General features: G+C 42.5%; 1 protein-coding gene across 5 annotated transcripts in view; it reads right to left on the bottom strand.

The window, feature by feature from the left end:
- Positions 1 to 4,985: 4,985 nt before the first annotated feature.
- Positions 4,986 to 24,332, bottom strand: part of bcl11aa (BCL11 transcription factor A a) — a 56,116-nt gene continuing 36,769 nt past the window's right edge. For all 5 annotated transcript variants that reach the window (XM_056395730.1, XM_056395729.1, XM_056395731.1 and 2 more), the window contains exon 3: positions 4,986 to 9,396. In XM_056395730.1, coding sequence (XP_056251705.1) covers positions 7,145 to 9,396 — 2,252 coding nt within the window. In that variant the 3' untranslated portion in view covers positions 4,986 to 7,144. The remainder of the gene's footprint in view (positions 9,397 to 24,332) is intronic.

The following is a 24,332-nucleotide window of genomic DNA, read 5'->3' on the forward strand; positions in this document are numbered from 1 at the left end:
ACAGAGGTTAAGTGCATTTTGGTCATGTCCATGCATTATTCCTTTGCTGGCTTTGAATGCAAATTTCTTAAATGCCAAACCGGCATTGTGGCCATTATACTGTATGTGCTAAGTAAAGTTCAATAATTGTCCATTACAGTAAGAGGCATTTACTTTGGAACCAGTTCCTATAGACCACAGTGGTCAGCGTGTATTAAACCATTCGATATGTATAGAAGCAGCTACTCCTCTCTATGGCAGACAGAAGTTGCCCGAGACAAAATGCACTTCTTTGGCATAGCACAATATGTACACAGACACCAAAATACCCTCCGTAGGAAGAAAGGCAGACAAAACACAAACCATCACGCACACACACACACACACACACACATACATTCTTTTCCTTTATCTAGATTCCATTGGAACAGTGTTGTGCCAAGGCCATACAGTGACAAAAGCAGTGTGAAAACATGCTTTCTAAAGTCTTTGGAGAATCTCTTATTGTTAAAACCCTGCAGGCCAAAGACAAATCCATGGGAGTTTATGGGGGACTGCAGGTCATGGTTGTATAGATTTTATAACGGTGACAAATGCATTATGCTTTTCACATAAACCAACACAGGAGAGCCCCCAGTAAAGCAGAAAGGCCTGAATGCTTCATGGGTTTATAACACAATGAATTTATCATAGAAAGAGAGAGAGAGAGAGAGAGGGAGAGAGGGAGAGAGAGAGAGAGGGGAAGTGAAAAAATATGGTGCTGATTTGTTTTATTTGCCTGGGCAGTGCTGCCGGTGGCTACTCGCATTGTTTAACAGGGAGTAAAAAGGAAACTGCTGCCACTTGTGGGTCCTGAGGTGGGAAATAAAGTCTTACAGTCCTCCCATGTCCAACACACCTGAACACTCACAACATCGAATCTCCACAAAGTCACGGGCTCTCTGGGGATCAAGGTATCACGGCAGACTAAAGATACATTTTGCATGTTCTTTGTGACCTTTTCTAGCCTTTATTCTTTATTAGAAGAAGAGTTCTGTGCTCTTTTTCAATAACACCCTGCTTTACATTCAAGCAATGCAACACGGAGCTGCCCGGTAAACCAATGTCTTCTATCACACTCCTCTGCAGCGGTCGGGGGTTCGCTGCCCTGGTCAAGGGCATCTGAGCATTATCAGAAGAAAGAGTTACTCCACTCTGTTAGTCTAGAAACCCGCTCCGCTTCCCAGCTCTTCTCTCCACTCTGTGTCTTAAAGTAAAAAATTTAAGAAACAAGAAAACCTGTTGATTCTATTTTTAATCTTCTTTTATATCCCTTAGGTTGATGAGAGAAATGCCTTCAAAATTACTTTTCACAGCAAGTCAAGCACTCCAACCTTGGACTGCCCCTTTTTAAAAAGGCAGCATTGAACATACTGTACGAGCGAGTTAACACAAGTTGTGGCTTGTGCTGTTTTATTTGCACGTGCAAGAAAATGCATGAATGCCAAGTGAATCCAGAGCTCCAATTTTTGCCAGATGGTGTTTATGATCACTCATGCATTTTTTTTTTCAAGTTATTCTTTGGGTGGTTTTTATGCCTTTATTTGATATGGAAAGTGGAGAGAGACAGGAAATACATAAGAGAGACATGCAGTAGAGGGTCTGGCCAGCCAGGAGTCAAACCGGCTCATTGTGCCCATATGGAACGCACCCTAACCACTCCTCCATTGGGACGCCCCACTCTTGCGTGTTTTGCTATTGGTCACTTACTGCAGTCTAACAGCTCTTGTTGTCGTGGTAATTGTGCTTGCTTTTCATTGCTGTCTCTGGATTGGAGGATTACCTGATAGACCTAGGGTGCAAAGGGTAACCTTCACTCTAACGTTGGGGCCTAATGGATCAAGAGAAACCTCACATTTGTTTGCTCTTGATCCTTTAACTTGAAGCATATTCTGATACTGATGCTGTATTGGATTTTTTTTTTTTTTTAATCTTCTGTGGCGTCAACTTCACCAGAGTTCAACAGGCAGCGTGAACAAAACACTGAAGTCCAGGGAGCCTCAGCGGCTCACCTGGTAGAGCTCACACCACTTACGCTCATTCCCTCCGGCAGCAACCGGGGTTCAAAACTGACCTTGAGGCCAATTGCTGCCTGTCATCCCCTCTCTCTCTCCACCAACTCTCCTGTCACTCTTTCACTGTCTCTTTCACATTCAAGGGGAAAAAAAAAACTTAATTACCCTGTGAAACACTTTGGCAATGTCTCACGTTTCACATCCTTCAGTCTAAATGATGATACTGTTTCTCTGTTTTGTTTTAATGATCAACATCCGCGCAGTGAAAGACGTCCACATGATTGCATCTTAAACACTGGTCCTATAGCAGGTGTAGTGATGCTCTCCGAGGAGACTTGAGTGTGTGTGTAAGTGTGTGAGCTGAGCAGAGGGGCGCGGTGGTTGGAGGACATAGTGCTGATTGATCCTGACAGCTTTATGAGGCTTTGTGACTACTGAGCAAACAGAAGGACATAATGATATTTATTTTAGTACGTTCCATGAGAGGAGGAGTGTATATGTGTGTATATGGTCATATACTGCATGTGTGTGTGTGTGTGTGTGTGTGTGTGTGTGTGTGTGTGTGTGACTGAGGGTGAAAGGCACATAGGGAACAGTTATTATCAGCAACAGATACTGCGCTGTACTTTGAGGAGGGGCATGCATAGCACACACACGTCCTCTGCAGATAGCATGCAAACTAAGAGAAAATGGCGTGATGCGCAAACACACACACACACACACACACATATGAACACACACACACACACACACATGCACACGTAGTCATGCACTAAAACCAGCTGCCCCAGCCAAAAGATAGGGTGACATTGCAGACACACAGGTGTAGGGAGTTTTCATGGAGTTGCGTATGCACCTGCTCAGCACGCCCTCCCCTCCCTCCTGGGCAAGACAGAGACAGCACACACACACACACACACACACACAGAAAGTCATAAAGTACATATAGTACAAGGCCAAAGGCTAGGGTGAGGTTGAGGGTAGAGGGTGGAGTTTACTGGGTTCAAGCAGCAGCGTGAGGCCTCATTAGAGAAAGTATGTTAAGAAAACGTCCTGCGTAGGTCACCAACAACACCCATAACACACACACATACACACACATACGTAGGAGGGAAAGACTTTGCACTCTGAACTATAGGTTTGTCTATTCTGTCTTTCTTCCATTAGAAGTGATAAATGATAAAAAAAAACATTTTCATAAGAACTGATAATATTAATAGAAAACGTAATAAAAAATAAGAGTTCGACGTCGGTGAAGTTGCAGGTGATACCAAGGGGCTCTAGGGTGGAGTGTAATTATACATACACATACAGACACACACACACAGACTCATGCACACACACTTGAGATAACTGGACGCACACAGTGGAGATAAGCGACAAGTGCCGTTATACTTTCATTTTTTTTATTAATTGTTTTTCGATAAAGGGACAAAATGGGTGTGTGAACAGGATTATGCAGACATCTGCCAGAAAACACAGACAGTGGTTTTCCCAGTACAACTGAACAGAGACCCCAAACAAGTACATCAGAAATTAAAAGACCTAGGATTATCAAATGACCGTCGGCCATCATTACAAAAGAAAAAAAAAAAAAAAAATCAAAATTATAATATAGCCAAAAAATAAAAAATAAAATAAAAAGAAACCAAAAAATAAGGATCCATTCCATGTCTCTGTTTTGAACAGAACATGTAGGTAATAATAAATAGTAACTCCCATAGTAAAAGATAAAGTTCAAGTTCAAGTTACAACAAACAGCTCTCGGAACAGGAATAGAAAAGGCTGATAACAAAATATTCCGCATTGCCATTTACAAAAAAGTCTCAACTCAAGCAGGCTTCTCCACGTCCCCCAGGTCATTTTTAAATATGCTTTGCATATGAAAGTATACCCAATCTAAATATAAAGCACCATTTAGTATTTGGCAATGAAAAAAAACTGCAAAACGTTTAATTTCTTTTTTAAATGTATTTATTTTGACGCTTTTTCGTAATCCATGTACTGCATATGAAGTTTTTTTTTTTTTTTTTTTGTTTAGTTTCTTCTTTCTCTCTTCTTGATGTTGGAATGTAGTCAGGTGGGAGGGGTGAGGAGGGAGACAGAAGCACACAACAGAACAGGCTGACGTCAGCTTGCATTACTGCATACAAGAATGGCAGCAGGGGGGAGGGAGGGGCGGGGTGGGTGGGAGGGAGGGGCGGGGGGCAGGGGGGGTGGAGGGAGGGGGAAGGAGGTCTGAACCAAAAAAACCAAAGAAGATATGTACAACCACCTCTGTGGACAGGAAACAGAGCGGCAGCCATCTGATGGCCCGCGACACCTCCCAATGCCACATACTTTTAGCTGCTTTTTTATGGGGTTTTTTTTTTTCCTTTTATTTCTTTAAACATACAAATAATTCGCACTATATTATCCTGCCAAATTAAAAAAATATACTGTGGCAGCCTGGGATTTTTTTTTTCCACTACCAAAAAAAGGTATGGTAAATACCTTTAGAGAGCACAAGCAACAGTTAAAAATACGAGCCTCAATATAAATACTATAGTGCCTATTCTAAGTGAACATTGAATTCAAATACAGTTCTAGAAATACAGAAAAAGTAGACCATAAATGTGTTTAAGCATAGGAATCGACATGAATGTGCATTTTCCTATATTTTAAGTTCTTTATTATATATTCATATATAATCTTAATCCTTTCCCCAATGCAAATTGTATTTCAACCTGAAGAGCTGTGAAGAGCCAAGGCAAAATAAAATACAAAACCATCACAGAATTTTTTTTTTCCATTTGTTTGTTTGTTTGTTTTTTCATCTTTTTTTTTTCTTTCTTCTTTTTTTTTATCATTTCATATATACTGTGATCGGAGTCTTGAACACCACCAAGACGCTGAGGAAAAAGAGAAACGACAACAAAACTTAAATACAGTTTCCCCTAAACGATAGTGAAGTGTTATTTGCAAAAACGTTTATTTTCATATCTAGAATTAAAGGAAGATTTATACAAAAAAAAAAAATACAAAAAAAAAAAACAACAACTGATTCTCGCAGTGTTAAGCAACAAGATTTGAGTGTTTTTGTAATCTGGCCGTCAAGGTCTGTAGATTATTCAGGTGGAGGTGACAACAGAATCACAATACAGCTCCCTAACAATGGGCATGTTTGGTTTCTGCTGAGGCCAATGGGAACTGCAACGTATATCAAACCTTTTTAATTTACAGACCTTGTTGACCAGGTGAATTTTCAGCCCCAGGAGAAGCCCTGGGGTTTTTAGGGGGTAACAAATTGACAAAATGGTCAAAGGTGAAACGGCAAGGGTACAGAGGTCAAGGGTCATGAGGCTGGAGTTGCATGTGTCTCATCTTTTACTGCTTTTTTTTTTAACAACGGGACCCTCTTTATCTGACAGCATTTCAACATTTTCTTTTTTTTTTTTTTTTTTTGTATTTCCCTTTCAGCATAAACTTGTAAACTGGGAAAATTTGAAAACAGTGCACTTCATGTCCTATAAATGACAATCTAGCTTTTAGACCTAACCCATGTACCAACATTGCATCAGTGTGGGACAATGAAAGAAGAGAGATGTCTGTACTTGCTCTCAGTGGCAGAGTGACAAGTGCTATACTATAAACAGCTTGAATGAAACTCAACAAGGAAAAAAAAAAAAAAAAAAAAAAACTCTCCTTCTTTTGGGTTAGAAAGCAACAGCAAACAAAAAAATAGTGCCCTGCATTAGCCTCTGCATACTGATTAAAATTTTCACTCCTTTCAAGAGCCCTGGAGTACAGATATATTTTCTTTTTTTTTGCAATTCTTTCTAGAAATGTAAGTGAAAGAGTGAAAGAGATTGCCTCTGATCCCTGTAATATGCACGTAGCTTCCAGTTCTGTGTAGCTTTCTGTGTTAGCCTCACTCGGAGCTCATATATTACTGTATGCATTGTTCCACACACTGACGTATCGGAGCAGCGTCGTAGGTTTTGTGCTAACGCAGACGCATGACGCCTCTCAGCAAATGCGCCGTATCCCTCAAGATCAGGATTGTACATTACAGATTACCTTTATCTCAAAAGTACCTCCTTAACCGGAAAACAAAACTACAAATAATTCAGATATACACAATACTGCTTGTACCATGCTTTCCATGAAATCCACATATTTAAAAAGATAGCCTATTGAACATGTAATAGGTAGCTAAATGATGATTAACGAGAACTCTCTGATCTTCGTCACAGTCCGTTTGAGCAGTCAGGTGCTTGATGCAAGGACCTTTCCTGGGTGGCTTCAACCTTTTAGCTTGATCTAGTGTGACCCCAAACTTATACCAGATAAGATTATGGCCAAATGCAGTCTTGAGATATCAAAGGCACTCTTTCTTATTCAACCAAATGATAGCACAAATTGAATTCCTAGCACACCCTTTGTCTTTTTGAAAGAAATTTGAAGGCTGTCGTTACTTTCTGTTTAGTCATCAAGCTAATGCGTGATTTCTTTTTTTTTTTTTTAACCCTGTGTGAACGTGGTGTCTTTTAGAAAGATCAGGATAAGTGCATTTATTTCCAGGGTTGTAAAGAAGAGGGTAAAGACTGTTCACTTTCCATGTTACAAAACAAAACTGTACATGATATGTGTTACAGAATGTATGCAGCATGGATGTCTCTTTCTTGTCTTTTCTCTTTTTGAAGAATAAAAAGAAAAACAGAACAAGAGGAAAAACAGCAACACATTTACTCAACAATTAACCAACCAGGGACAAGTTCTTTTCTTCTTTTTTTTTTTTGATTAGCAAAAACATACTATGCATGCTGACTAATTCTTAAAAATGGAAAAGGAAAAACTCAAAAAAAATTGTACACAACATGTAAATTATTGCACAAGAGAAAGGCTCGAAGTTTTGCGTCAATGCAAGAGTATTGCCCCGATACAGATCATGCATTCAATGGGTAATGGAAACGGGGTGTGCTGGTGCAGAGCACATGGTCTTAAGCTTCCACCAGATTGGCGAAAGTGGAGTGTTGGGGTTGGGGCAAATCTACAAGGAGCTGGGAATAAACAGGGGACTAATGGCGGACATAGCTGTGGGAGGGGGGAAGGTCCCATAGTTCGGCCTTCTACTCTGACTTTATTTCGGTACTCAAAGGACGGTCACTGTGCCATTTTTTCATGTGTTTCTCCAAGGTGCTGTAGACACTGAAGGGCATCTGACAAATTTCACACTTGTACACGTCTTTGCCCACCTGACCATGGGTCTTCATATGGCGTGTGAGTTTGGAACTCTGGGCACAAGCATAATTGCACAGCTCACATTTGTACGGTCTCTCCCCCGTGTGGCTGCGCCGATGCACTGTCAGGTTACTGCAGTTCTTGAACACCTTGCCGCAATACTCGCAAGTATCACTCCTGCGGCCGTCCTTGGAGCTGGGCCGACCAGGACCCCCGAGGTGCGGAGTGCTGCCCCCACTGCCTGTGCCGCTGCGGCCCGACATCCCGCCATCCAGTTCCCCCGGAGGGGTCGAGAAACGCAGACTGCCATTCTCTGACGAATGCTCAGACGAAGAGGCGAACGGCGATTGTCTGGAATCCCCAAAGTTCAGAAAAGGGTCCTTGAGTTGTCGGGAGGCGGCATAGCCGGCCAGCCACTGGGAGTAGACGTTCTCCGTGTTAGGGATTGTGGGAGTGGGCAGGTCAAATTCCTTTTCCAGCTTGATGCGTTTGGAGAAAGGACTGAGTGGACTGGGGCTACCCAGAAGCAGTTTCTTAGAGAGGCCGACGGAGGCATTTTCATTAGGGGAGGCTCCCCGCCCATTCACTGTTGAGACGGAGCCCTCCTCCACGCGATCTGTCTCCAGGACAGAGTCCCCATCACACATCTCGCGATTGTGGTGGTGGTGGTCTCGGTTGAGGTGGTGGTGCAGGTGGTTCTCCTGGGCCATGGCGTTCCGTTTGTGCGCGTTTAGGGCTTCACTGAAGTGCTGCATGCTGGCAGCCAGACCCATCCCCTGCATCACCTCGGGCAGCGACCGAGGGATAGACCCCTCGTCAGCCAGACCTCCCAGCCGGCTTCCGATGCCGCCGTTGTTTTCGTGTTGGCGCGCCGTCTCAAGGTTCAGACCAAAGTGATAGCTGTTGTTGGTCCTTCTGGCTGCCCTGTCTGCTTTTTGCTCTTCTTCCTCCTCTCCCTCCTCTTCCTCCTCCTCCTCCTCCTCTTCCTCCTCCTCTTCCTCCTCCTCCTCCTCTTCCTCTTCCTCCTCTTCCTCCTCGCCATTCTCACGCAGCATGCGATTATTCTCACTCTTCAGCTTGGCCACCACTGACTTGAGGGCGTTGCTTGCGCTGCCCATGTGCTCGCTGGTGCCAGGCTCTGGAGAGGAGGCTGTTGAGAGGCCGTCCTCTGACTTGCCCGTGTTCGGCGAGGAGGATTTGTGCATGTGCGTCTTCATGTGACGCTTCAGTTTGCTAGCCTGCGTACAAGCGTGATCACACAGATGACATTTGTACGGCTTCTCGCCCGTGTGGCTGCGCCGGTGCACTATTAGATTACTCTGAAACTTGAAGGCCTTGCCACAAAACTCACAACACTTTGATTTCAATGGGGTGGTGGAGGAGGGTGGCGCCCCTGCTGAGGGGAGTGGGGTAGTGGGAGTGGTCTGAGAGCCCACAGGTGACTGCATGGAGCCAGGAAGAGGGGGTGGGGTAGCAAGATATGGAGGTTTGCTGCCCCCTGCTCCTCCTGTTCCTCCACTTCCTCCTCCTGTCTGGAATGGCTGAAGCAAACGCTGCATGGGGCTAGGCCGGCTGGGGGATAGTGGGGGAGTGGACCCTGAGGTGTTGCCTGCCAGCTCCCGTAGCCGCCGTGAGAAGTCCATTGTTGGAGGGGGGTCCAGGGGCAGAGGAGGATTGAGGCGCAGCACCCTGTCAAAGGCACTCGGGTGGTGGGCTGCCAGCGCCAGCTCCTCTGGGCTCAGGTGATGGGGGTCCAAGTGGTTCCTTGGTGGGGGGCTGAACAGGGGCGGCGTGGGAGGGAAACGCTGATGATGGCCCCCACCAGCCATGCCGGGAGGGCCGATACCCCCTGCTCCGACGCTGTCCCGTCCACCTGAGCCCGAGCCAGGGATGCGTAAGAGGTTGAAGGGGCTTGCGTCGGGAGGCAAATGGAGGCCATGAAGGGGAGGCTGAGAGGGGCAGTCTGCGCCCCCGCCGAGAGAGGAAGGTCCACCCATGCGTGGTGTGAGAGGGCTTCCGTGTTCACTTTCTAGGTAGATGCGGAAGCCGTGGGTGTTCTGAGCGTGCTGCAGCAGGAACCAGGCGCTGCCATACGACTGCTTACACGTAGTGCAGGTGTAGGTGGTCGGCTCCTCCTTACCTGTGGTGACAGGAGAGAGAGAATCGGGTTAGGAGGGGTGGCAAACACCTTTAACATCAGCCTGACTTTATGCTACGGAGTCTGTTTAACAGTAAAGACTGAATTCTGAATTTCAGGTTTTCAAAAGCTGCATTTTTGTTCATTTGCAAACATGAACAAAATCGCACATAAACAACTCTGTGTACAGAATGAAACCCATGAAGGACAACTCTGTTTAACTCGGCTGAACCAGTCTTTTATTTGAACCTTAGGCCTAACTCTTACAGCTTTTAGAAGTGGTCGGCACATGGTGTTGAGGGCTTGCAAATAAAACGGTAGTTCTTATTGAGGTCATGCCCCACATGAGTAGCATGTGAGAAATAGTGTGTGTGTGTGTGTGTGTGTGTGCATTTGTTCTTCTCCCAGACTGCTCTGGGACATAATTTCTCCCTTTAGACTGACTGTGAGTCCTCCATTGTCAGCAGGAGAACAAAGAAACAGGGCTGTCCCAGCGGACTGCCGCTTCCCACTGATCTACCAAAACAAGAGGCTTGCTGACAAACACACACACACACAAACACACACACATGCACACACACTGGAGAGGCAGAATCCTTTAGACCTTCAAATTACTGCTTCCTCATTTCTGTAGCAGCAGCATAAATGCATAAAAAATATATGATATCCGATGCATCAGGAATTGTGTTTCAAATATATCTGAGAACAGGTTGAGACTGATGATTTCACCCAATCAGGAAATCCCTGTCAGAAATTCTTTCATGTCTTGACAACAAATAAATACAAATCAAATGTATGCAAGTTTATTCATGCACACTGTATTCTGGAGTCATATCCTCTTATGTACTGTTCACACTCATTCCAAGACTATCACCCCACAGACAAACGCACCTACACATACTCATTCTCTCATTCACACACGCAGAACAGACGCACCACGGCCGCCTGAGGGAAGTAAAACAGTAGGAGTGTAAAAACATTTAGGCTCCAACTGGAGAGGAAAAATAACCCCTTCTTCTTCCCTCAGCGAAGCATGCAGAGTCACTTTGAGGCGGCGACAAGAGGAACATTTAAAACAATAATTGCCTTTGAATGGCCTCGGCGATGATGACCTGTGGTGGGACCCGGAATGCATGTGTAATCTCATTAGGGGGAACCGAAATGGACGGCCATCGGCTCGTTTACAAGATTAGATGACAAACGAAGCCCCGTCGCTGCCATTCAGAGCCTTCCACTATTAAGCACAGTGCAGTGTGGGTGCATCTGACGCAGACAAGCGGAGCTACAGCACGCACTCGTTAACACACACGACGGATAAACACGCAATCCCACAGAAACATGCTAGAAAACAGTAGTTCACACATGTTGACACAGTAATGCAACTAAGCCTTAATATATATTGACACACACACACTCACACAGTAACTTCCACACTGACCTTGCTGCTGTTGGACTTTGCTATTTATCCATGCTCATATACCTCATATGCCAAATATGCACATATACTGTATATATGTAACATAGTTTTTTATTAGATTATCTCTCATACAGCTAATAATTTACCAAAACGTGTGCAGTTAGTTATTTATTTGTGCTAGTAATGTCATTCTCCCATGTTGTCATTGTCATTATAATATTACATGTTTTGTTTTGCACCGTTGTTGTGTGTTGTTTTTTTTTGTTTTTTCGCACTGATGTTGCTTCATGTCATTGTTGTTGTTTTTCTTAATGTGTACAATTTGTCTAGTACTGGTTGTGTGTTCTTTTTTGTGTAATTGTGTGTTTTTTTAATGTCTACTCTATGTGCCCTTTAAATTGCTCCCCAGGATCATCTGGCCCAACAAATGCACGGGTCCTCGGCCCAAATCTGGCCCATACACTTCCACATCCGGGAAGATTTCAGCTGGTATCCTCCTGTGTTGGCTGACAATGGCCGACTGTGTGTGCGCCAGAATTGGTCCAGATGTGGAACCAGGCGTATACTGGGCCAAGTATGGGCCGGACTTATTTTGCAATCTGGGGTAAAGTTGTGTACCAAGAAAGGCCACTTTTCTATTATCTTTTGTACCACCCTTGATAAAAACAGTTTGCTGCTAAAACAAAACATTGAAAAAAAAAAAAAAACTCTTTATTATCCAAGTTCTAGATCCTAATGCAAAAAAATGCATAAATTTGAACTATGCTTAGAAATACAGCTATTTATGGAATAACAACCACAATAATTATATCAACATCCTAAAAATGTCAAAAGCTGCAGAACATAATAAATTGAAACATGCTGTAATATTATTGCAAAAGCAAAATAAACAGGTGTCATTGTAGGGGTCGTTGTATTGATGATAATTATCCCAGTTGATTTTTTTGGGGGGGTAAAAAGCTATTTTTCCGTAACATGTTGTGAAAAATAAATTACAAAAACATTCCATTAATATGTAAACAGGTAAGGTGGGTTATAAAAAGACACAAAATTGGGACATATCACCTGCTAATTACTGACAGAACGACTGCGACAAATTAGCAGTGATACTGAAATAATGGTTTAGCATGGAAGCTTTTATACGTCGGCACTCTGCAATTTACCTCTAATAGCCAGAAAGAGAGAGTCAGAGAGGTTGTGGTGGAAAAACATATATGCAAAGGGAAACATTTGTGTATATGTGTGTGTGTGTGTGTGTGTGTGTGTGTGTGTGTGTGTGTGTGTACATAAAAGTATATGTGTGTTTATATTAGAGATATAATTTTCTTCACACTATGGGGCTTCAGTTCACAACGTACATAAACACAAACAGTAATTTGAATTGACAAAAGATGCATTTTTATTCACAAAGCTGATACTGGAGTGTGAAAGAATAGTGTGTCATCATAAACCGGGCACGTAAATGTGTTTCATTGTGTGTGTGTTTGTGTGTGTGTGTGTAGACGGGGATTCTGTCTGTCTCTTCTTTTCAGTGCATGGCAGGAGATTCTTAACCTTCCGTCTTTTCTCTTTTTTGTTTTCGCTACCGCTCCCTCACTTCCCCCCGTCTCTCCTACTGTACACATACACACACACACACACACACACACACTTATCCTACATGACCAGCAGTTTGGAAAGCCAGCTAAATTATGGATCATTAAAATCGGCACAAATTACCACTAATTGTGGCCACCTGCATCGGATCTAACCTGTGAATATCATTTGCATTATCAGGACCGGGGAGGCTTTAATTATTTATTCATCATTTTCTTTTTTTTTTTTCTCTGGTTGATACACTCTAATCCTGAACACTGACAGCACTGACAATACAGATGCACTTTTTTCACATTAGTCTAAACCAGGGGAGGTGTTATCCCTTCGGTACACATTATATTTTATATCGGCATGGGTATGGGATCTACTTTTATTTTTTGCTTTAAATAAACAGGTCATATTTCCAAATAGTAAAATGTCAGATATCGGCATCCTCGTACACACAAACTGAACACGACGGCAACATGTCAAGGTTTTCAATATCTAAACATGAACAACAACAATAAAAGCATATTTTTATTGTGCAATAATTGCACACTTTTGCTTTGGTGACTGTCATTCTCATACCATATTTCAATAGAGGTGCAGAAAAGCAAAATAAGATCAACTGAAAGTGAAAAGGATGGTCTGGAAATTGAGGCAGTCACTGCAGCATTTGAAGTAGAGTACAGTAACTGCTCTAAAGGACTCTAGAAGATTCCTGTCAGGGGCTTTGTTGGAAGTGGAATAATGAACTAACTAACCAGAGCAAGGATATTATTATTGTTGTCTCCTGAATAAATAGTTTGACAGTCTATGTTTGTATCTAAACTGATCTAACATGAACTTCTGGCCCAACATATGCCTGGGTCCTCAGCCTGAGTCTGGCCCATATACTGCCACTCCTGGGCAGATTCAGGCTGTTGTTGTTCTATAGGTCCAGAGATTGGAAGTAGCATCACCTCACAATCATGCTTTATAAGGGCCAGATTTGGGCCGTGGAACCGGTTGTATACTGGGCCAGAAGCAAACAAGCATGTGGCCCAAGTATGGATTTATTTTGCTATCCTGTTTAATCTGGGAGCAACAGAGCAAAATTTAGGGGGCGCAAGATTATTAACAGGATATGAAAGTCATGTAAAATTATGTTCATTTCATCCATGCTCGCCTCTAATCTTTGCTTTTCCTGTCTTATGAATTACTGGGTAATTTTAGGCATTTCATTCAATTTCAATACTGCAGGGAAATTTTTTCCAAAATGACATTGTGCTGATTCTGATACTGAGCTCCAACAGAACTTCCAGGAAATAATGTGCTAAAAACATACATGCATGAAATTGGATGTACTGAAAGGGTAAGAAGATGCACTGAGGCTGCTTATGCCCAGGGCCTAGATTTGTGTGCTCTGCCCCCCACTCAACCACAGCTGTTTCACCCAGAAGAATACTGTCAATTGATGAACATAAGGCTGGTGAGATCGTGTATGAATGTAACATGGTGACAGCACAATGATAACACAGTAAAAAAGCAGGATTTGTGTTGTCAGCTAAAGGTGGGCAAAATATTGAGCAAAACAAGCGCGAGGCACAATGGTGTAACTCTTAAGCTAATACGCTCCTTTTTGACTCCCAGCTCAGACTTGTCTGCACGCTGATTGAAACTGTAAGGTTAATGGATTTTAGAGTAGGCGACCGCTCCACTCTGTCTCTCTGTAATATACTCCCATCAGCCACTTCATTAGGCAAACTCTCCACCACTCTGAGGTAGAAAAATTAAGTGAGAAAGCCGAATGGAGAACGGAAGATGAAGATGGATAAGAGTCGGAGAAAGGGAACGAAAGAGATAGGAGAAGTAATCCTTCTTAGTTAGCTTGGAGAGAGTTGACAAATACATGCTGCAACTGTTAAGTCTGGATACGGCAGGTATGTGGAAGGAGAGAGGGGAGGAAAGGAAGGAGGGGAGATGGGGGTAAATAATAGCATCCAGGTCTTTACCCAGGGTAAATGTCAAAGCCACACAGACACTGGTGAGACTCCAGAGAACACCACACGCACAGTTTCAGAAATGTCCTAACACTCAATAGCAGCCATGCTACACTGACAAGCACACGCATTAGGTCCTATTAAGCCAAGGGCCTTGCCTGGACACTTATGGTGGTGCTAGATGGGAGAGGGAGGATAGTAATGCAGCTTGACTCATGTTTCACAACTCTTTTGTGAATGTGTGTGTGTGAGTTTTTGGCTCTATCCACCCCTCCTTTCAAAAGGATGTGTAGCACTCTAAACCAATGGCTGTCCAAGCTGAGCTGAAATAAAGCCAGTGCACCAAACTAGGGAGACACACTGTACATCCATTCGAAGTGTTTAACAGTTATTCTTTTCTTTGTAACTTTCTGTTTTTGCAGTGACAGTGAAAAGTTCAATTTCAACTGTGGATTTAGTTCATTTGCAGATTAAATTTGTCACAATGAAACATAGTGTGAAAATGTCTTTGCCTTGATACATTAAAGGTCCCATATTGTCTAAAGTGAGATTTCTGATTATAAAGCTGGTCTAGGTTCTGTATTAATACTGTGAAAGTATCAAAGCCTCAGTCCACAGAGAAATGCACACAGCCTGTATTCAGAAACTGAGCCTTAAAACCAGCCGCCAGGACTGGAACTTTGTGATGTCACAACAAAGCAGTCACCGCTCTCAGCCATGCCCCAAGCCCCACCCACAGTCCAGCCTTGCAGGATTTAGTTTTTCTGAGTGTTTACCTGAAATCCGCTATATTTTCTATTGGATCACTCAGAAAACAGGCTCCGAGCCTCCTCTCTTCTGATTGGCTCACTGACCTGTTGTTACTACAGCTCCAGACAGAAGCCTGAGAGAGGAGATCTAAAACTACATTGAGATGTTTTGTTTTTTTTTCTTAAAACCACAAATATATCTTCTTATGGATCAACACTTCAAATAAAACACTGGACAAGTGTAAAATATGGGACCTTTAAACAACACCCTGCATGTCATAATAGCACAACTGTTAAGTGATGACATCATTTTGCTTCAACTGTTCAGTGACAAAGGTCTCCCCTTCTTCACATAGTCTAAAATTTGCTGCAAGGTCACATGACTGTCTGCAACCAGTGCTCATGTCCTTGAACATCTGTATGTACATCTGTGCAGGGTGCACATGCAAAATCGAAAGGTTGCCATTTTGATTTCTACTGCACGTTTGCAACTTGTCCACATACAGAGTCACCATGTGTCTGATCTGCTGTCCATGTCATGTGCACATTTAAGATGACAGCAGATAAATCTAACAGCTCATTTACATTATAAAATTCTTGAATGCACCTCAGAAAATGTCAGCCTGTGAAACCGTGTTCCTCAGCCAGTCATTCTGTCCTGTAAATTAGCTGGATTGCCACCATTACATCCGTCTCCGACCAGCTGGGAAACAAAAATGAATGCCAGGTCTTGGCTACCAGCTCGGACAGACCTACCAGTGTTTTAATGGTCTGACATGAATTGTATGCATCTCTACATCATCAGTTTGTTCTCCTTTTATTGTCGCTTGTGATCATTTTTCTCTCCGGTGTTACTTTGTTCAGTCTATCTCTTTATCCTCTCTCTCAGCCCCCTCTTTTCCTATCTCCCCTTTTCCATCCTACTTTCTTTGTACTATATAGGACCCTCTCCTCCGTAGCCCTCCCTCTCCACCTCTTCCGCCATCCTCTCCCCTCTCTTTCCATACCCATCGGTGGCTCTCCGGTGGTGTCCTTGGCTGAGTCCACCTCTGGGTGAGATGATAGTAATTGAGGTAATGGAACATCGCTGAAACAGGATTAGGTACGCATACTGGGAGTGAGAGACAATGTCCCTTAATACAATTTGGGATTTCTATCTGAGCCTCAGGCTTTCAGGATCTGCTGCTTATATTTACATCTAGGCATCACCGCTCACCCCTGATCACCTCCTGCTTTACTTTAAAGGGATACCTGGACATTTCAGAGTTTCACTTTAGCTTTCACTATTATTACTCTTCATCAGACATTTGTTTAATATCTCGAGGAATATGTTCATTAATTTAGCCCACACTTTAATTTAGCACAAGCTTTAATTTAGCTAGTTTCAGGTTTAAAAAACTGTCCCAACCTCTAAACTCTGTAGAGAGAGAAATTATAATCCCTCATAATAGAATTATTAATTCATACACATTTTGATGGCCAAAAAGTAAGTGAGGTAATAGAACAACTTTAACAGTTCTTAGGGGGAGCATTAAAGGTAGCAGTTCTAATTGATTTTAATGAGCAACACTTAACGGGTAAAGTAGTTAAAGGACAAATGCAATGTTTTTTCTCTATGTGCTGGTCACAATCATAGTCTGTCTATAAAGATGGATGTAACCTCTGTGATGTCACCCATATGTTTCTGAAGAGCAGTTCTGAAGCTCAGAGTGAGCTGCTCTGCCGTCACCATCTTGGCAGTGCCTGTCTCCGCCCCTAACTCCCAGCTAATCCAAAAATGGGCAAATAGGTGGGTGCATGCCGGTTTGTTGCAAGTATATGATCCCTCCTGTCACTCAAAGCAGCACACCATCAATTATACATAACTTTAAGCTGTAATAAAATTCATTTTTATTTTATTTTATTTTATTATTCATTTTAATAAATAAAACAGATGACAGTAATTGGGGAACTGCAGTTGGCTTGGGAACAAAACAGAGTAAAAATCCCACTACAATTGTTATAATATTCCTTTAAAATGAGGCAAATTACCAGGAGTGGATGGAGTGGATGGAGTGTCATATCTTTGGCATATGAATATCTATATCATATTCATATTTGACAGTAATTATAACGGGAATAATTAGTGACATAATATGAATATAGTCATTGTGTGATAATGACTTCTATTCATGTCTTTTTTAAGCTCCCTTTCCCCTCCCTCTATATATTTTTCCAGTGACATACAGTGCATAACTGGTTGCTGATCAACACTCAGATACTCATATCTTATGACTCCCACTATACATTTGTGCTGTAACCGATACACTGCCTTAGGAGTGGGAGCAAACTGTACCAGAGAAAATGACTTTCAAATGGTTTCTGCAGGACATGGACATTATTGACTCCACTGTCATAACCCATCCTTCCTCCTTACCTCCCTCCCTCCCTCTGTCCTCCCTCCATCATCAGCCACTAAAGTGCAACAGTTGTGGCTTTCTGCCTCTCTTCCAACAGTCTGTTCTTCCGCCCAAAAGCACTTAACCATATCATTGTTGTCATGTGAAAATCATGTTGCCCCAATTATGGTTCTGTTTTATATTCTTATTTCAGAACTGTGTGTTCTTGTTCGAGCAGAGGAAATTCAATGACCCTTGGGGTTATAGATGAAAACCATAAAAACCCTGTTGGTTAAAGTGAAAAAAGGCATGGTGGTCAAGTCCAAATCAAGGCTGTAAAATCCAGGACACCAACAAAAATCAAAACACTGTTACATTCTTTAGTGGCATCCTTTTGAAATTACTGTTCTGGCATCATAAACTGTCGCACGAATGCACTGGGATAGATCCTACAAAAAAAGTTCCAGGGTAGTCCAGACAGAAGGATCTGCACTATCCTCCCTTTCTCCCCGCAATTATTTCCCCCTCTATGCAAAAGCTTTCTCACTAACTGGACAGCAAGCAATTGGAATGCAAACAGTGGCAGCTGGTGTCCTGTCTGCTCACTGACGAGAGTGACGCAGTCAAATAACAACATGACTGCAATTGCTCAAAAAGGCAGTGTTCTGCTTGGAAGGAAATCAGCCTCTGTTACTGGCTACGAGTCGGCGGCTAGATCAAAGAAACTTCCTCAAACACTGCAGTTACAAGAGAATGTCTGTCCCGATGCAGAGAATAGTTGTGTAATCATTTAAGAGGGGTGATCAATTACAGAAACTACCTTAAATATGTGAGTGATGAGAAGGGATCAGTCCTGACAAGGGTTGCCAACCTTCCCACGAGATGAACTGACTCTACTTCCTTTACAAATGAAGAGGTTGCAACATGAAGACATCAGTATGCTTCTAACAAGTGTTTGTCTAACAAGTTTAACAGCATCTATAACCTGCTTTTCATCAGCGGTTTTGTAGGCATCTGCATTTGACAATTTCTCTTTATGAAACCAACAATCCAACAAACATGTCATTTATATGCAGCGACTTTGGAGGTACACAAGAACTGAGCTTTACTTTTAGGCTCTCATTCTTTACATAACTACCTCCATCACTTTTTGTGTGTAAAACTGCGGGAAACACCAAGAATGACTTCAATATCCACAATCCCTTCAAGACTACAAAGACAACAAAGAGTTCTTGGGGAGAGTCCAGGGAGGCAATGACACGCAGCCAGGCTATGATACAAGCTCTCTGTCCTGCCTTCCAGTGCAGACATCCGGAGCAAGTATAAAGATTTTTGCCATTCTGGCGTGATATTTGGATACATTCCAGGTGAACCCTTAAGGTGCAAAATGTATGTGAGGTCACAGAAGAAAAGTTTTAAGGTAGAGAACCCAACCTAGAACCCAAGAAAATTTCATATGAACTGTAACATCATATTTCAGGTAGCAGTTCTCATTGATTTTAATCAGAAACACTAAACAGGTAAGGCAGTTAACGGACAAATATAATAAACATAGACTGTATATAAAAATGGACATAATTTCTCCATAATTTTACCACCATAGGTTTCTGAGGAGTTTGAAGCGCCGCTGTCGCCATCTTGGCAGCACGGTACCTGTATACATATTAGTTTGTTTAAAGCATACTGAACCCTTAAGGTGCAAAATGTACTGTGTATAATTCTTTCTTAGCCATCATTGGGTTACTACATGTCATAACTATCTATAAAATGTGTGTTTAAATGCATGCGAGTATCCTTGTTAGTACTCTTCTCTTGCCTTGATATGATGCTTACTTGGAACATAGAAAGAAAACTGTTTTTTCATCTTCCTGTTTGCATGATTATAATGATCACAGGATCCGAGCAGTTCTTCACCCCTGTTCCATGTCTGCTCAGATCCGGGTTATGATCTGGTTTTCTTGGACACGGTTCCATTTACCACTCTCTGTCAGATATGACTCATCTTGAGGAAAGATAAGAGTCAATTTATCATCTGAATTACCAGGGTCAGGGTTATGCTTTCCCTTTAGCCTGTTGATCATCATCACATGGTTTGTTATCAACATCAGCTACTTTTGTGACTTCAAATCAAAGATGCTGTTTCCGTGCCAGACTGTTTATCACAGTATTCCAGGTTAGAGAGCTGAGGAGCTATTTTAAATTCCAGCTCAAACTTAAAATAGCTCCAAACTACTTTTGCAAATAGAAGCCTCCAGGCCTGACAATAATGATCTGGTATTTTTATGGAAGAAAGAACTATGAACGCATTTGAATTACCAAAAACAGCAATGGATTATTGAGCCTGTCTGATAACATGCTGTGTGTGTGCATGGTTGTGTGCGAGAATGTGTGTATCTGTGTGATCCTGCCGAACAGCCATACACTCAAGGCTGATGAGCAAAAATATCAATACCGTCTGTCCCCCTGTGTGTGTGTGTGTGTGTGTGTGTGTGTGTGTGTGTGTGTGTGGAATATATCAATACCTTCTGTCTCTGTGTGTGGAATCCCTGCTGGGCTACAGACTGTGCTATCTGCAACTCTCTCACCAGCAATCTACTTGTGTGTTTGTGTGTGTGTGTGTCCATCCAACGCCATGTGACAAAGTTTCCTTTTCTTTCTCTCCTTTCCACACACAAACACACACACACACACACACACACACACCCTCTCTCACACACACAAACACAGTTATGTATCTCATAAAGTCTGTTCTAATGACACAGCCCGGGCCCTTAAACTGTGTTTATAAATGTAATTAAATGAACTGGCCTTTGTAGAAGCATCCAAGCGCAATGTAGCAATGATCCAGTGTGTGTGCATGTGTGTAGGGTGAGTGTGTGTGTGTCCATTTGGAAGAGCAGTACTCATGATGGTAGGGACAGCCTCCACTTAACCCTAAACCGCCATGGTGAAATTACAGAGCATCCAAATTACAGCACTTATGTGAGCAGAGAGAGAGAGAGAGAGAGAGAGAGAGAGAGAGAGAGAGAGAAACTAGCGTTTGAAAGAGGAAACTTGGTCCTGACACATATACACACACACACACACACAATACTCAATGACTCAGCTTGTGGACTTGAAACCCAGAATGCAGGAACTTTCTTTCAACTCCTAATCTGTTGCAGATTTGTGACCTTATTCAGATTTTATGTGGTCATTTCAGGTATGTTTTGACGTAACTGTCATTTCAGGGCTTTTTCAAACTAACGAATTGGAGCTCATACTGAACATAAATACGAAGGTTTCTTGAAGATACAGGAAATACGCTGCAGGTGAGTCACAATAGCGTCTTCGGGTTTGCTCGGGAAGACGTTAGCCCGCTTATTTACTTCACTGATGCCACTGCATTGATACTGCAATAAGCTCAGTCTGCCGTCATCCAGCAAAGCACCACACAGGCCATTTAATATTCACTTTGCTGGTATTTAACTGTGTGACATGAATGGGGTAATTCCAATGTTTGCATAGAGGTCATCTCAACACAAGATGAAATGTTTGTCACTGTGATAACTTTCCAAAAGTATTGTAACCACTGTCTCTCACTGACATTCCTGGATCATCACTGATCAAATCAGCAGCTGTTGGCACTGCTGCTGGCCTTAGTGGGGACTAAAAGCTTCATGGCCAGATTTTTTTTTTTTTTTTTTAAATGAATGAATGAATTCACAGTAACTACATATTCTTCATACAAAGTATTATGTCAAAATGAGTATGTAGTGCATTCCAAATGCATTTTGTACATGTAAGAAATACTTAGATGTATGCTAATTCACCAAGGATGTTTGAGTATGCACCATGAGCTAACTTTATATACTCAAGTGCCCCATAATCCATTGTGGCTGCAGCACCAGTTGCACCATCCAGCATCAGTGCGCGTACAAATGTAAGTAACCAAACTGTAAGACTCACATGGCTTGTATGTGGTCAAATAATATTTGAATGACTGCCCTGTTAGCCTACATGCTAATTTAGCATGTTAGCAGGTGGTTCTGAACACAGCTAGTCAGATAGGTGGTGTTCAAACTTTCAAACAGTAATTTGACATAAATATTTCAACATAAGGTTCTAACGTAACAACATTATTTGATATGATATGATGATGTGATGCCATCTGTTTTCTACCAACACTATACTGGTCGATGGGAACACTTTAACTTTAACTACTAATTTCGAGTGTCCCCTAGTCTGTGTGCTTTTCAAAACACTTCAGCAACCACTTCAAAATGAAACTATACAGGATAATTGAAATTGTGACATTATGAAGTTGTCTCCGGCACAAAATGATCATTTTAGAAAAAACGTAATACTCTCCATCAGCTTCAGGCCAAAATCAGTTTCAAATGTGAGAAATGTAAGAAAATAGAAAATGTAATTTTTAGTTTTATACATGTTTTGTTTTTCCTGGGAGCACATAGAACACACACACACATACACACACACACACACACACACACACACACACACACAAACACACGCAACACTGTGTGTCAAATCCCCTATAAGACAAGAGCACACGCTGAGAAGAAGCAGATTTTCTTTAGTGCCATAAGCAAAAGGTTGGTGGTCACTGAAGACACACACACACACACACACGTACACATGCACACATATATACACACATATATACACAAAGCCAGTTTGGTATTGAGTGATCTGCAGGGACCTGCAACAGCTGCCAAGCAGGACAATTCAGTTATCAGTGTGTGTGTGTGTGTGTGTGTGTGTGTGCGTCTTGCAGTGACCACAGTGGGAGATCACTCTGAGCCGAGCAAACACCTCAGCTGGCCGGAGGCCCACACACACACACACACACACACACACACACACACACGGCGCTTTGCTTCCTCTCTTCATCTAATCCCTCCTCCGTTCAGCTGGTTTCATCCCTCCATCTGTCCATCAACATTGCATACAGGTGGCTGTCCTCTCTCTTTCTCTTTCTCTCTCTCTCTCTCTCTCTATCTCTCTGTCTCTTTTTTCTCCTCTCTATCACTCAGTCCCTCTTTTTCTTTTTGACACCTTCCACCTCCCACACGTTTCACTGCTTCTTTTCTTTCCTGATGATTTGGCAACACAACAGAATGGAGAAGGAGAGGTGAGGGGAGTCATGGAGGAGAGGAGGAATCAAGGGGGGGTGGGGGGGGGGGGTGGAGAAGAAACTTGTAAGAAACCTGTACATTTACGGCAACATGTGGACAAGCTGCAACCCAACCTAAGAAGCAACACTTCTGCCAAAAAAAAAAAACCCTTTCACTCGTCTATTCTCTCAGTCCATCCATCCCTCCCACTTTTCCTCATTGTTTTCCTCCCTCTATTCTTCCATCCATCCACCCACCCCCCCTCCTCTTTTAATCCTTCCATCATCCCCTCCCAGGTGGGAAGCACTCAGTGCCGTCTCTTTAATTGTATTCATCCGACAAGGCCAATCGATAGAGGACATATTTAATACAAATTTATGACTATTAGCCATCAGCGATAAAAAGCCTTTTTTTTTTCCTAGATAGCTCTTGCTTGTGGTGAAAGAGCGAAAGAGGAGGAGGGATGAGAGGAAATACAAGCCATCCTGCTTTTAACACAAACAACCTCCCACCATCTCACTGTCCAACCTTGGAGAGATACAGTTTAAGCTGCAACAAAAATACAAACATTTTTTTTTTCTTTCTTTCTTTCTTTCTTTTCAGGGGAGGCTTCAATTTCAAGTGGGCCTCAAGTATATTTGGGATTTTTTTTTTTTACGGGCATTTGATTTTAGCGCGCGGTGCACAAGAGGATTTCAGGATTGACTCCACAACAGCAGCAATTTTTGGCAAGGATAATAAATAATTATATCAACTGGTTATTTTCAAACTTGACTGATGGACTGGTGCGAATAAGAAAAACTGAGGCCGATGGTGCCATTAACTGCAAACACTCAGGGTTGAGTAATTTCCATTTTAAAAGGCAAACTTGGACACCATTCGATGCCTCTTGTAGTCGTCTCCACAAATAATTCTCCTGCCAAAAGGCAAAAGAGGTGAAATATGTGAGAAGGTTAATGTTAAATTTCCTATTAAAGTTCCCAGATTCGGTCACTGTTCTGTTGAGAAAAAAAAAAAAAAAAAAAAACAGCAAAGGGAGTGCTGCGATGAGATAAAGCACGAAGACAAACTCCCCTCCAGCAGTCCTTCACAACCACGTCTGCTTAACAAACACTGTAGGCTTGATTCATTAGAGCTGCAGTCACTACACCCTGAGAGCCCGTATCGATCCCCCAGACGTTTTCTGCAGGCCAGGGAAAAAAAAAAAAAAAAAAAACTAAAGAGGGAAAAGACCGAGATGGAGAAACAGAGGAAGAGCAGAAAAAAAAAAAAAAAGCCAGAGAGACAGGGCTAAATATATGGCTCTGTTAATACGAAGCGAGCAGCAGTTTACCTGCCTCTTTAAATTCATTCTAGTGTGCAAGGCAGCTGTGACGGCTCCCGGAGAGAAAAGCCTCCCCGCTCGTCGCCAAAGGAAATCTTTCGCCCTCCAAGAGAAACAAGGTGTGCATTGGCTGGAACCAAAGTCAGATGATGGAGAGATGATTTTGTTTATGTGAAACCTCCAGTCGCATACGTTGACTATAGTAGGAGGTTTGGGGGTTGGAGTCATCGTCAGTTCGAGACAGATTTACCCAGGTTAACAAGCAACTTAGGAATTTGATTTTACCACCTTTTGCAGAGTTTTATAATGTGATATTAAATCACTAGAAAAAGCGTCACAATCAATACTGGGAGAAGGAGAACATGTGGCAGCTCCAAAGTCAAATTCTAATGCTAAT

This window comes from Seriola aureovittata, chromosome 14 (assembly GCF_021018895.1).
Source record: "Seriola aureovittata isolate HTS-2021-v1 ecotype China chromosome 14, ASM2101889v1, whole genome shotgun sequence".
Taxonomy (NCBI): Eukaryota; Metazoa; Chordata; class Actinopteri; order Carangiformes; family Carangidae; genus Seriola; species Seriola aureovittata.